General features: G+C 50.4%; 3 protein-coding genes across 5 annotated transcripts; 1 reads left to right on the top strand and 2 right to left on the bottom strand.

Annotated features, from left to right (window-relative positions):
- Positions 1–1,800, bottom strand: LOC108147493 (heat shock 70 kDa protein 14). Its single transcript, XM_017274050.2, has one exon. It carries the CDS (start codon positions 1,657–1,659, stop codon positions 118–120), a length of 1,542 nt encoding a protein of 513 aa, XP_017129539.1. The 5' UTR covers positions 1,660–1,800; the 3' UTR covers positions 1–117.
- Positions 1,801–2,224: 424 nt separating this feature from the next.
- Positions 2,225–8,227, top strand: LOC108147472 (rab GTPase-activating protein 1-like). Of its 2 annotated transcripts, none has more exons than XM_017274021.2 (9): positions 2,225–3,120; positions 3,412–3,687; positions 4,119–4,302; positions 4,365–4,552; positions 4,620–5,722; positions 5,781–5,969; positions 6,039–6,758; positions 6,824–7,276; positions 7,694–8,227. In XM_017274021.2, exons 1-9 carry the CDS (start codon positions 2,814–2,816, stop codon positions 7,859–7,861), a joined length of 3,588 nt encoding a protein of 1,195 aa, XP_017129510.1. In that variant the 5' UTR covers positions 2,225–2,813; the 3' UTR covers positions 7,862–8,227. The 2 variants fall into 2 exon arrangements, with proteins under 2 accessions (XP_017129510.1, XP_017129509.1); XM_017274020.2 differs by having other exon boundaries at positions 2,226–3,120; positions 3,409–3,687.
- Positions 8,228–8,301: 74 nt separating this feature from the next.
- Positions 8,302–13,110, bottom strand: LOC108147474. Of its 2 annotated transcripts, none has more exons than XM_017274022.2 (6): positions 12,839–13,110; positions 12,446–12,776; positions 11,975–12,382; positions 10,760–11,128; positions 9,513–10,217; positions 8,302–9,440 (listed from the first exon to the last, which is right to left on the bottom strand). In XM_017274022.2, exons 1-6 carry the CDS (start codon positions 13,040–13,042, stop codon positions 8,533–8,535), a joined length of 2,925 nt encoding a protein of 974 aa, XP_017129511.1. In that variant the 5' UTR covers positions 13,043–13,110; the 3' UTR covers positions 8,302–8,532. The 2 variants fall into 2 exon arrangements, with proteins under 2 accessions (XP_017129511.1, XP_017129512.1); XM_017274023.1 differs by having other exon boundaries at positions 9,105–9,454; positions 12,839–13,096.
- Between the last annotated feature and the right edge of the window lie 107 nt (positions 13,111–13,217).

Genomic DNA, 13,217 nt, shown 5'->3' with positions numbered 1-13,217 from the left:
TTTTTCGTTTGCCGCTTTCGGATTTATTTTTATTTTGAGTTTGTTTTGTAATCATTAGGCTAGCAACAATAAATAGACTAGGCGACAGCGCACCGATTCCGGGTCGAAGTCCGGCTTTCACATGCAGCGCAGTCGCACCAGCGGCACCACGTTGCCGTCCTTATCGTCCAGGTCCACCTCGACCTCCAGCTGGTAGAGTCCATCCTCCGGCGTCGTGCTGTTCGGCAGGCGGGCCAGTATTTCGCTCTCTCCGGTGCGCAACTTAAAAGAAGCGGCCCCATTGTCTCCCTCAGCACCCTTGCCCTCCTCAGATTGAGGCAGTGATATCCGTATCTTGGCAGGCAGAACGCTACCTCTTCCGAGGACCAGCTTGGCGTTGGCCTCGTCATTGCCATGCCAGATAAACAGATCATCCTCGGACACCACACAGTTGTCTTCCTTGTGGAGCTGCTGTTCGAGCGGTTCAATCAAGCACACTGCCTGGCGCGCGCAGCCGATGGCCACCACCTCGTCCGCCGAATGGCTGTTGTGCAGCTTGGCGTCCGGAAAACGAGCGCCTACAGCCGCCTGAAGCTTTGGGATCTGCATGGTGGCTCCGAGGAGCACAATGTCATCGATGCTACTCAAACTGGGGTGCTCTTTTTGCGCCTGCTCCACACACTCGCTAAGTTGCTGGATAAGATTGTTGATCACCGGCTGGATAAGACTCTCAAAACGAGCGCGCGACATCTGGGCATTGAAGTCGACGCCGTCCATCAGGGAGTCGATATACAGTTGCGTGGAGGGCATCGTGGTCAAGATGTGCTTGCAGTTGGCGGCGGCGGTGCGGATCTTGGCAATCGAGCGACGCGATTCGTGGGGATCCAGCTTGTACTTGCGGCGGAACTCCTCGCAGATGAACTGCACCAAGGCCTCGGTGAACTGGCGGCCACCGATGGGGAAGGGTCCGAAGGTGGCCAACTGAACGAACAGGCCGTTTTGCACGGCATAGAAGGCAATGTCGCTGTAGAGGCCACCGCATTTGATGGTCACCACATGGCGGCGCTGCTCCGCTTGCTCCTCGCCGATGCTGTAACCCAAAACAGCAGCCGTGGGCTCGGCAATGATCTGGGCCACGTGGAAGCCGGCGGTTTGAGCAGCTTCTGCTAACAGTTTGTAGGCCGGGGCGGGATAGTAGCTGGGTATGGAGAGGACGGCGATGGGCGCCTGTTCCCCGTCCGTGTGGTATTGATGGGCCAGCTCCAGTTCGGCGCGTAGCAGCTCGACCGTCACCTGGAAGGCGCTCAGTTCCTTGGTCACCACCCGGTCGTCCTGGTCCTCCTTTTCAGAGGGCACCGTGTGCTCCATGCGGAACACCAACTCCTCCTTGTCAAAGTCGCAGGGGATCTCCTTCAGCGCACTGGCCAGTTTCTCTTCCGTTAGCTGCTCCTTGGGCTGCAGTAGTTGGAAGCTGTGGGCTACCGCCTGGCGCGGGCGCGTTCCCATTTTCTGTTTGGCCGTGAGGCCACATTCAATCTCCGAAACTCCGTCCCAGAGAAGGCACGCTTGGGACACACGGTCGCCCTGTTTGTTGGCGATCACCTCCGCCTTGCCGTCTGCTCGCACGTGGGCGATGCAGAGCGTGCTGTTGCCAATCTTGATGCCAAATCGCGGCCACATCTTTTGGGAATCGGATTCGGAGGCAGGAGTATCCGGAATTTAGGAATTATCTACACAAAATGCGACGAATTAACGCGCACGTTTTTTTCCTGCACGCGCGGTAGTGTTGTAGGGCAGTGTTGGCAAATGCTCAAGGTGTTATGAAGAGAGTGATGACACTAGTTCGATAAAATTAACTCGAGCTCAACATTTCCTTTAATTTGGAATAAAGTTATTTTGCGTTCCAATTATTTTTTCAATGTTAGGGATCTTTTTTAGGGATCTTTACTTAAGCAGCTAGATTTTATATGGATTATAAAAAAAACATTTTATGGTTTTTAAAAAATATATATAAATAAATAAATACAAATTTAATCTGTTTTGATTAATTCATGTATTGAACCATATTATTATAATAAACTTGTATATTTCCAAATCAATTTTTTCGAGTACCCTTCTAAAAGTACTGGTAGTAATCGATCCTTTTGAAAATAGTTGCTTGCCAACACCAGTAGCGACTAGTACTGTACAACGCTGAACAGCTGTTCCCTATCGATAGGCATGCCCAAATATCGACCTGCTCCTGACCAGCACTAGTTGAAAAATATGTAAACAAAACAGAGGGAAAATTGCATAAAAATTGCTGAAAAGCCCGTAAAAAACGTAGCAAAACGGGGTTTAAACAATGTGACACAGTTTTGCAGAGTGTTGGTTATTAAATAGAAACCAAAGTATTTTTAGAAAGCACTTGCAGCCACTGCGGTTAACGAAAAATCCATAGGAATCCGATTGCAAGGCGACGGCAGCTAACTGTTGACCCCGCCGACCCCACCGCCCACCACCCCCTTTCGACACGCCCCCCGCGAAGTGGGCGCTGTGTGACATACATGCGCGTGTGTGTACGCCCCCAAAAGCCCAACAAAACCGTACCGATTCGTCATCGATTTACGGCGGAACCAAGCCAAACAATGCGACTCCGCTGAAAATTGGACAAATTAAAACCGAAATCTATAAAAAGCCAGTGCCGCGGCCTTGGAGCAGAAATTGATTTGTTTACCTGCCCTGAAAATGCGCAATTCATAGGGCTTACGAATAAAGAAAATCAGGAGCTCGCACACAACAAAGAGCAACCCATTTTGGAGTCCCCGGACCTAAGGCAACCTTGAGTGTTCGGAATGGATGATAATCTGAGCACCAAGTCCTCGGAATCCTCGATAACGACCAGCGGGGAGTACGAAATAGTGACCGACAGCAATGTGGCCAGTCCCATCGAGCAGGTGAAGCAGGTGGTCAGCCAGGAGAGGATTAAACCGGAGGAGGGCAGCAAACCACCTACCTCGCTGAGTGCTCTGGCCCTTTCCTCCCCCGAAGCTGGGGGAGATCGCTCGCCCACACTGGACATGGCCCACAATCGCAACCTGAGCGACATGCAGCACGAGATGACTGACGCGCTCAAAGATCTGGAGCTGGAACGCGGCGTAGGTGAGTACGAAACCACAACTGAGAGGGTGGAATCGGTTTCCCTAGGTCCCATGAACTAAACTCAGTCGCTGCCCAGCGCCAGCTGTGTACACATCGTCGCTCCAAAAATTGAAAACACCATTCGATAGCTAAGCCCAACCAGCTGCAATCTTATCGGCCGCAGTGCTTTGCTGTCATGGAAACAATCGACAAACAAACGGAATAATAATACTTTCCTAAAAAAAAATTCCCCTCAATTCGTTTCTTGTTATTGCTCGCCGCGTAATTGTCAATTAAAATATTTTGCAGCAGCCGCTGGGGAGAAGATCGCGCAACGCGTCCCAAATCACCAGCAAAAGTCCCTGACCTTGCCGCTCACGGGATCCGGCGGCAGATCTGCCGATCCCGAGATGCGTTTCCCCTGCACCCTGTTCTCGCCCAAGAGCGAGGAGACCCTGGACGACGCCTCCAGCTCCAACAGAGTGGGCCACTCGGTGTTCTACGACTGCATAGACGCCAGTCCCGCCTGCATCGAGGAGAAGCAGGATGCCATGAAGCCGGAGAAGGGCGACACTACCGACGAGGAGGGTGAGTGACCTTAAATCGAGAAAGAATACTTAAAATCTCTGGAAACTACAAATACTTGGGTTTCCAAGTGAGTAGGGCTCTTGTAGTAAACTTCAGAGTGCTTTTTCTGAAGTGTGCTCAACACAAGTAACAATAACCTCAAAGACTACTGGTTTAAATTAACACTCTTGCGCTTAATATATTGTTTTAATATTTTACACAATATAAAATATTGTGTATTTCCAAATTGTTGTTGGAGTTGTAGCTAAAGTGATTTCAAATCTCTTTCTTGACATGATAAACACAAATATGATTTCTAATTTTGTTAACTAAATATTCTTTCAAAACTATAAATTCTTGATTTCCAGATAGTTTAATTATTGTTTTTGTATACTTCGATTTTTAATTGTTAACAAATATCTGAGTTTTGTAATTCTGGCTTATTCCCACAGTTTCTGAGATCGATCAGGGCTGCACTATATTCTCCGGAGTCACTTACCTGGGCGCCGCCAACATCAATACCCCCAAATCCGAGACGGAGGTGTATCGCATCATGGGCGAGCTGAACAGTGGCTCCAAATCGGTGGGCCTGAAGATAACCGTGAGCATTCCCAACTGCTCTGATGGCCTGGTGGTGTGAGTAAAGTTGTTACTGCCCCTAGAGTGACTCACTGAGCGACATCATGCTCCTCTTACAGCCTCCACGATGCGGAGAGCAATACGATTATTGCCACCTACGAGATATCCAGCATTATCCTTTACTATCGTGGACCAGTGGACACGGTGGAGAATGGGTGCTTCGCATTCACTTGGCTGCATGGCGACGCATTGTTCCAGTGCCATGTATTCCGGTGCCATATTCCCGAGGCGGTCAATCAAGTCAGCGGTGAGTCAGATCATCAACTTCGCCTGAGAGTGATTTCATCTGGTTAATTTTAAATCTCTGCCCGCAGCCTGCTTCCAGAAGGCATTCCAGACGTATCCGCCCAGCATGAGTTGCAGCCTCAACTCGGCCGTGGACATGGCCAATTCGGTGACCTCTGATGTGAGCGGGAATCCTCTGAACTCGGCCGGCTATGAGTTCATAGTGTCCTTGGAGATTCGCGAGAGGGTGGCCAAGAACTCGTATGCCGCAGTTCCGCGTGATAGGGGATGCTTTAAGCTGCGGGCGAACACCGATAAGGAGGTGTGCATCACAGTCAAACAGACTCCGTCGAATATCCTTCAACCATTGCATATCGAACGATGTTTTGGAGTCCTGGTGGCGCCTGGTAAACTAGTCGTCCAAAAGGACATGCATCTCATTGACATGCACAGCATGGGATACCAACCTCCAGGTGGAACTGGTGGAGTTATTACCGACTCAGACAGCAACTCGCAGCCCAACTCTACCTGGCCCTATACCATTCGAGCTGAGTGGAAGGCGCAGGAGAAGGCCTTTGAGCAGTTGAATCTTGAGTCGTCCAAGACCAATCTCACCGTGGCCGTGGACATAGTGATGCGTCGCATTCAGGAACCAGTCAGGTTCGTCATCGAGACCCCAGTGACCATTCAGTCGGCCAGCGAAATGCGCATTATGGATCACTTCATGTCCAAACGCCCGATGACGCTGCGCTTCTATTTGCACCTCAAGCGTACAGACGAGTCCAACTGGAAGGTGAGCAGTATTGATCCCTCGGAGGAGATCACGGAGCAGCCGGGTCACCAGCAGAGCTCTTCCTCGCTGCTCAAGATGGGCATGAATAATCTATCGCGCATCGTGCGCAGTTCGTCCATTGCCTCTATTGAGGATGACTGTCCATCGGACTACAGCAGCGATGGAGATGAGCCGCTGCTCAGTGGCACTGGTGAGGTGTCCAAGGATTGCTCGCAGGACACGCTGGACGAGTGGGATCCCATTCTGCGGGAGTGGGATGGCGAGAAGAGACCCAAGAACCTGGCGCCCTTGGTTCGGCTCGGTGTTCCAGAGGCGCTACGCGAGAAGATCTGGCAGAAGCTGGCCAACGTCGAGGGCAGGCTGGAGATGAACGACATGTACAAGATCCTGATCACCAAAGTGCGCTGGCTAGCTATCTCTATCATAGGGTCAAAAGTAATGGCATATTTTCTTGCAGGAAACCAAGTGTGAGACCGTTATCCAGCGGGACATCCATCGCACTTTCCCGGCGCACAAATGCTTCAAGGAGACTGGTGGCTCTGGTCAGGATGCTCTCTTCAAGGTATCCAAGGCGTATGCGGTGCACGACAGCGAGGTCGGCTATTGCCAGGGCTTGAGTTTCATTGCAGCCAGTCTGCTGCTTCATGTGAGTTATCAAAACAGTCGAGATACTATCTGTTAAACAAAACAACTTTTTATAAAACTCCTTTTTCAGATGCCTGAGGAGGATGCATTCTGTGTTCTGGTGGCCCTGATGTACGACTACGGCCTCCGTGATCTCTACAAGGCGGGTTTCGAGGTCCTTTATCTGCGCCTCTACCAACTGGAGCGGTTGATCAAGGATCAGTTGCCCAAGCTGCATGAACATTTTACAGCCTGCGGCATTGAGACGCACATGTACGCCTCGCAGTGGTTCCTAACCTTGTACACAGCACGTTTCCCGCTGTGCTTTGTGTTCCACGTGCTGGATGTCTTTCTGCTGGACGGACTGCCTGTGCTCTTCCAGGTGGCCGTGACCCTTTTGTCGATCTGTGAGTCCGATCTGAGGCAGCTTGACTTTGAGGGAATTCTCAAGTATTTCCGGGTGACGTTGCCCAAGAAATGCCGCAGTTCCAGCCAGGCGCGCAAGGTGATGAAACAGGCCTGCGAGCGTAAGATTAAAAAGCTAAAGCAGTACGAAGAGGAGTTCCTGCTGAAGAAGCAGCACAAAGAGCGTCTGGAGAAGGAGGCACAGATCTACGAGAATCGCTTCGGCGAGGAGAGGCGCAAGATGCAGGCGGAGATTGATGCGCTCAATAAGCAGCTCACCTCCGCCAAGGAGCGAGCTGTGGAGAAGGAGAAGAAGCACACGGGCATTATACAGGAATACAAGCAGATCATTCAGCGCCAGGAGCAGGACATGAACACGCTCAGCGAGACTCTGGGCAAGATGATGGTGAGTGATCAAGCAATTAACATCCGCTAGCACAAGAATATATTTATTCATCCCTTGCCTTCCAGCACATGGTTTCCAATTGCCGGGATTGCCAGCAGAAGATCGACGCCGGCAACGACAATGCCAAGACGGATGGTGGAAACGCCAGGCGGCAAACCGATGCCATGCGGAATGCCAATGAGCATCCACTGGGTCCCCTAGATCCGCTCAACGCCGCCTCGCAGCGCATCCGCGAACTGGAGCTGGAGCTGGCCCAGGCTAAGCTGGCCCAAGTGGAGGCGGAGTGCAAGAACCAGGACCTAAACCATCAGCTCAGTAACACGCTCAGTGAGATGCAGACCAACCGCAACAGCTGGCAGCCCTGGCTCTCGAAGACCTTCAACTCGCTGCAGGAGAAGGTGACCACCCGTGGCGGCCATCGGGATAATGGCAGTGGCGGACCCACGCCCACATTCCAGTCGTACATGGGCCAGGCGCCCACCACCCTCAGCGAGGCCAGCTCGCCCAGCGGCAATCAGGTAACTTAGGGACCACTGATCCGCCCCCACCATCATCATGACCGAAACATGCACAGCTTATTTTTAATTTTTGTATGTTTAATTTCTATAATTAGGACAAGGGTAGTCAGCCCGAGAGCTGAGCTCCAGGAATGTTGTCGAAATACGTTAAGCTCTCTGGCATACCCAACCATTACTTACCATTGTTTAATTTATATACGCGCCCACTCTCACATTATGACATACATGAAGAATCTTTATTTAGTCGACTTTATACAGGCATTGAACCTTCCTGCTGTTTCTGTTAGCTCCCTGAATCCCCTGGCTTGCTTATGATTTAATTGATATTTTGCGTTGCAAATAAAACCACGTGTATATAACATACTAAATCCGATTCTTTTGGTACCGCCCACGCCCCCGCCCCCATTGGCTGCCCAGGAGTACAAGACGTTTGCATTTGCCTCGGTGGGTGGGTCACCGAAGTTGCCCAGCAAATTCCAGGCCACCAAACTGCGCAACAGCATCGACAGTCTGCGCAATATAGTGGTGCCCCTGGACACCGGCAAGTCGCTGGCCGAGAATCTCAAACAGCAGCTGCAGCAGTAGGATCTACTGATCTGCGGAATAGGTACTACAGATACGGTGGCCTAGGTGGCTCTGGATAGCAGGCAGTCCTACGGCATTGACTACGCCTTGGTATTATTTATCATATTCGTCTATATATCCATATACAAATGTGCATTTTGATTTCCATATATACGCGTAACGTAATAGACTTTTATTGTTTTGCACCTTTGAGGCACCCCAAGGCCAGTGCCTGCCAAGGTGTGCCCCTGATCACTTGGGTGGGTTCGAGGCGATCTTGGCAGTACTTTGTTGTTTTAACTTGATTCGGGGCACAGTTTGGCTCGCACTGGCCAATGCTACACGTATAACGCTATAAAATGAATAAAGTAACCACTAAAATGCTAACTATCTGTAGTTATTTATTCTTTTTAGGCTATAAGGGGATATATATAATATATAATATAATAGGTATATGTATATACTTTGAGACCTGTTCCCAATTTAAATTTTGACTAATATTAAACATAATAATTTAATTTATAAAGAATTTCCTCAAAATGTTTGAGAACAGCCAAAAATATTGTATTGCTAATCATCTTGTCAATCACATTCGAATGAGGAACAGGTCTGCTTAACTGTGACCAGATCCCGACCAGAATCACACTAGGCTTTAATACTATCGTTCCCACGGACATTCCCCATTCCCCAAATTAGATGAAGAACAACCGCTGCACTCCCTCCGATCTTTTCTGTGGCGTCGATACCACCATGGCCGCATAGTTCATGAGAAGATCAGCAGATGAACTGCGCTGGATGAGCCGCCTTCTGCCGGCACTGCCACCTGCCGTGTTGCTAAAGGATCGACTCCTCACATGAGCTCGATGTCGTCGCTTGGGTCGCTGGGCTACGGCTCCAAAGCAGGACACCTGCTGCTCCCCTTCGCTCTCACTCTCGCTGTGGTTCGGCGGGCTCTCCTCCATCACATGGGACTGGAGGGTCTGGTTGGAGTACTCCACATCCCTGGTGATTGTGTCCGACTCACTTGCCTCCTCGGCATTTAAGCGAGCTCGCTTTCCCACACTATAACTGGATGGATCCCGCGACAGCTCCGAGCCGAAGTTGCTGCTACTCCGCTCGTGTGGAAGATTGGTGCCATAGCTCAGGAAATCCGGATACGGAAGATGCAGTTCGTCGCCAGTGAAGGCCTCGGGCGAGGAGAAGGTGTGTCGCAGTCGCTGGACCCTGTAGCCCCTGCCAGGTGGCACCTGTTGCACCACCAACCACGATCGCTTTAGGTACGTGTGCTCCGTGCAGTTGCTACTGGTCTGCTCTTGACTCTGGTTTGGATTCTGATTCTGGTTCTGGTCGGTGGTCACCGGACTCCCGGCCGACGTGGAGGGCAGGCCTATAGTGAGTGAAATGCTGAGGGAGTCGCCTCCCTGGGTGCAGTCATCCGCCGTGCTACCGGGCGTCGTGGCTGACCCTGACCCTGACCCGCATCCGTCGGCTGGGGGTAGTTCACCCCCAGCGGATAGCGGTGGCGGGCACGCTGAAATCCCCACGGATTGGAGCCGGACCCCAGGTTCCTTTGCTGCCGGGAGAGACGTGCCTGCAGTGCCTGCAAGTGGGACTCTGTGGGTAAGTTAGCGACTGCAGGGCGGGATTGGGGTAGAGGTAGACCTAAACCTACCACATATAGCCGTGGCGAGGAGCATCCGCTGGGCCATCGTCTGGACCTGTTCGGCATCCTCGGTGGTGTCCGTGGCAGCCACCGCATGGGTCATGGCCGCTGCCGATGTACTGGGCTGCTCCTGATCCCGCTCCAGGCTGCAGCTGTGATGGATTGGAAGCACGGATTGCATGGTGCAGTTGCTGGCGGCGCGACTGCAGCTCCGATCACGCGGCGGAGGACGACGGGCGCGACGCTGGCGACGTGGTTCCCTCAGCTCCTGCTGCATTCCCACCTTGATCACCTCCTCGTAATCGGGCGGTGCCTCGTAGCTCGGCGGCTCATCTGGCGTGCGATCCTCGTCCTGGCGATCCAGCAGCTCACTGATCGTCTGCAGGTGACTCTGCAGTTCCCGCTGGTGACGTGCTCGCACCCCCATCCTGTACAGGATCACCATCCAGCCGGAAAGCACACCAAAGATTCCCAGCGTACTGATAATAAAGATGCCCGTAGCCGTCTTGAGATCCGGATATTGGTCTATCTTGGGGAAGTAGTAGTTGGGCTTGTGGGAGTACCAGCGGCGATCGTGGTGCAGGTGGGCCCAGTCCTCCTCGCAGGAATCCGGCTCATCTGAGCCATCCCCACAGTGGTCGAAGCCATCGCAGTGGAGTCGAATCGAGATGCAGTGGTTGTTCCCGCACAAAAACTCCGAGCCAATGTAGCAATCTAGGTATTTGAAATATATTAAATATTATTGTATTATTTTTTAACTTAGAAGGGTGGCGTTTTTACAATTATTATTATTATTTTTTTTATTTTTTTCTACAGTATTTTGAGATTACAGACGTTACAAACGAGGAAGCGACAATCGCGTTTTTATGATAAATTTAAATTTATTTTTTAACGAATGCCATTTCTAGAGTCGGTAAGCATGCTAGCGCCGAACCGATTAGTTTTGAAATTTTGTACATAGTTTCTATACAACAATAAACAGAACATCACAATACTTTTATTTTAATTTTAGATTTTTTTAAATTAAAAACATTAAATTGATTAGAAAGTATCGAATTTTTCAATTTCAAATGGGAATATTTTTGGATGCACCTTTTTGTTTCAAGAAATTTAAAATGACAACAATTAAAGTGTATTAAAATTAAATTGTACAACATTGTCCATATTTTAAAAAACAAAACCACGAAATCGTCTCTTTTTATGGTCTTGAAAACCCTATCCCCCCTTCAATAATCCCAATTTAGGTTCGTACTCACTCAAGTAGTTGAACACACTATAAACGATGGCCAGTTTGGAGGACATCCCGAATACCCCGCGCAGGCGGATGTAGTAGCCATTGAGGATGGGCGCCACATGGCTCTCCTTGCTCAGTCCATTGTTCGGCCACATCACGTTCTCGATCTCCACGGCATCGGAGGTGGTGCCCTGCCGGATGGTGAGCTCGGAGCGGGCGGCCATTCCGTAGAAGTCGTCCACCCGCAGTGAGATGTGTGTCTTCATCATCATGTAGTTGTTGCCGGGCTTGATTATCCAGATGCAATCGAAGAGCCGCACGTCCGTGGCATTTTCGATCATGTTCATCATGGTGATGGCCCCACCGGGTCCGGTGACCATTCCACCGCAATCTAAAATTTTTTTTATTTTTATTATTTATATGTTTGGGTTTAGGCTGAGTTCTTTGTCCATTTAATTTCGAAACTTAGTTGGAGAAGGACATAATTGGTGGCATTTAATTACTCTTGCATTCAGCTTTGCTTTGTTACATTATGTGATCCACTAAACTAATCCAAATGGCTTGTGTTATAAACGGTCCAACCTTATTCAACAATGCATAACTAATTCAACCCCTTACATATGAGCGGTTGCCCCACCACCAGTTGGGCAATGATCCAATCCAAGAAATCGATTGTCTTACCAAACCAGACCTAACCAGAGTGTCACCCAGTTTCCACTTCAACGCCTTGCATTGACATTGATATTTGTGAAGAGCACACCGCCCACTTCCTCTGCCAAAATCAATACGACGATTGCCTGCAGACCTTCAAGTGTCCGGCTAATCCGGCAATTATTCCAACGTCCCTACTCCTACACAGAAATCAAGCGTTAGCCCTTGTTACAGTTTTCTGTTCGATCAAACTGAATTTACTTTAATGAAAATCTACAAAATCTAAAGTGGTAAAATTCAAATTTTTTTTTCGAAAGGATTAGAAATGGTTTTGTAACTAAATAAAAATCGTTAGCATATGGGTATTATAAATCTTCATCATATACTCATTAACAGTGAAAATAAATATAATCTTTTCTTAACCTCTTATGTATGTAACTATTTTGTGAATATGTTTTTTGGATTGATTAGTCATAAAGTAAGGTGACAACTATATATTGAATTATGTATTTGTACATAGTATAAATAGTAAACATGACTTTCCAACAGAGTCTTCTGTTCAGTGTAATAAAATCCACCCACTCACCTGTGTAGGGCACCAGTCGTTCGTCCTTTAGCTGCTTGGACGACACAAAGCTAACTTCGGCCCGGAAACCCACTCCGGTGGCCGAATTTCCACGGAACTGCAGGAGTAGCGACTTTCCGCTGCTCACCGTGATGGGCGGACGGAAGTGCTCGCCCGTATAGGAGTCCAGCATCTGGCCATTGGAGTCGAAGATCTCCAGGGTGGAGGCGAGGCCGAGCTGGAAGTCGGTGAAGTCCAGCCGCACCTGGCAGTTGTCCGCCTCGCAGGTGAGGATGTGCTCGATGCCGTAGTCGCGGGGATATGGCATGGGGAAGTACGGCGTGGAGATCACCTGCGGTGATGAGTACTTGGCACTCCCGTTGCCCACAATGCTCTGCTTGGGGGAACCACTCACAATCCGTACGTTGCCTGATCCGGGGAAAACCTAGTTATAACTACCTGGCATTAAACTAAGTAATCCCTTGATCTTACGCTCTGAGAAGTATTGCAGCGAAAAGACGTGGGCATTGTTGGTCCTGTAGAAGAACTTCAACTGCAGTGTCCTAGTTTTGCTCCGGAACACCTTGCCATCCCCGCAGAACTCCTGACCGGAAATGGTGGAGTCGTAGGGCGGCTCCGAGAACTGGATGTGCTCGCAGGGACACATGCTGGACTTGCCACCCGTGTTGCCGCAGCTCTTCGAGAAGTTCGCATAGGTGAAGGCCACCCGGATGACGCACTCGGCGCAGGTGACCAGCTCCAGGCTGCACTGGTACCACACATCCCCAGCCGCCGCACCGTTCTTGAAGCCCAGCGGCGAGCTCTGTTTCGTAATCCAAAGTTGCTGACCCAATCCCTACGACAACCGGTGGCGGAAACACTCACCCTATAGGCGGTGGTGGTCACATTCCGGGCGTGCAGCTCTCCGGCCGGACTGCCCAGCTCGAGGAAGTGCCGCCGCCCGTCCCAGTGATTGCAGATGTCCAGATCCCGATAGCTACTGCTGGCCGGATATGCCGCTCCTGGCCAGCAGAGCAGGCAGATCACGTAGGCCAGCAGGTAGCCATAGCCCAACACTTCGGCTAGCATCGATAGTTTCTGGCTCCTGATAGTGGATCCTGATTCGCCGTCTAGCACCGCCAAGTGTTGAAACACGACTGTGGCCACATCGCTGGCAAATCCAATAAACCCGGGCCCAGAGGAAGCCATACAAGTGGACCGGCCATCGCAACGAGGCCCACCCTCGACTGGGTTAAAGACCTCT

Source organism: Drosophila elegans, unplaced genomic scaffold (assembly GCF_018152505.1).
Source record: "Drosophila elegans isolate 14027-0461.03 unplaced genomic scaffold, ASM1815250v1 contig_208, whole genome shotgun sequence".
Lineage (NCBI taxonomy): Eukaryota > Metazoa > Arthropoda > Insecta > Diptera > Drosophilidae > Drosophila > Drosophila elegans.
This window is presented reverse-complemented; position numbering and strand designations above follow the sequence as displayed.

Bases quoted from the DNA above. Each gene is read 5' to 3' on its own strand.
- LOC108147472 (XM_017274020.2), top strand. From the start codon at position 2,814: ATGGATGATAATCTGAGCACCAAGTCCTCGGAATCCTCGATAACGACC. The intron at 5,723-5,780 runs GTGCGCTGGCTA...ATTTTCTTGCAG, and splicing joins ACAAGATCCTGATCACCAAA to GAAACCAAGTGTGAGACCGT. The intron at 6,759-6,823 runs GTGAGTGATCAA...CTTGCCTTCCAG, and splicing joins AGACTCTGGGCAAGATGATG to CACATGGTTTCCAATTGCCG.
- LOC108147493 (XM_017274050.2), bottom strand. From the start codon at position 1,659: ATGTGGCCGCGATTTGGCATCAAGATTGGCAACAGCACGCTCTGCATC.
- LOC108147474 (XM_017274022.2), bottom strand. From the start codon at position 13,042: ATGCTAGCCGAAGTGTTGGGCTATGGCTACCTGCTGGCCTACGTGATC. The intron at 12,777-12,838 runs GTGAGTGTTTCC...ATTACGAAACAG, and splicing joins TGACCACCACCGCCTATAGG to AGCTCGCCGCTGGGCTTCAA. The intron at 11,129-11,974 runs GTGAGTGGGTGG...AAAAAATTTTAG, and splicing joins ACGACTGGTGCCCTACACAG to ATTGCGGTGGAATGGTCACC.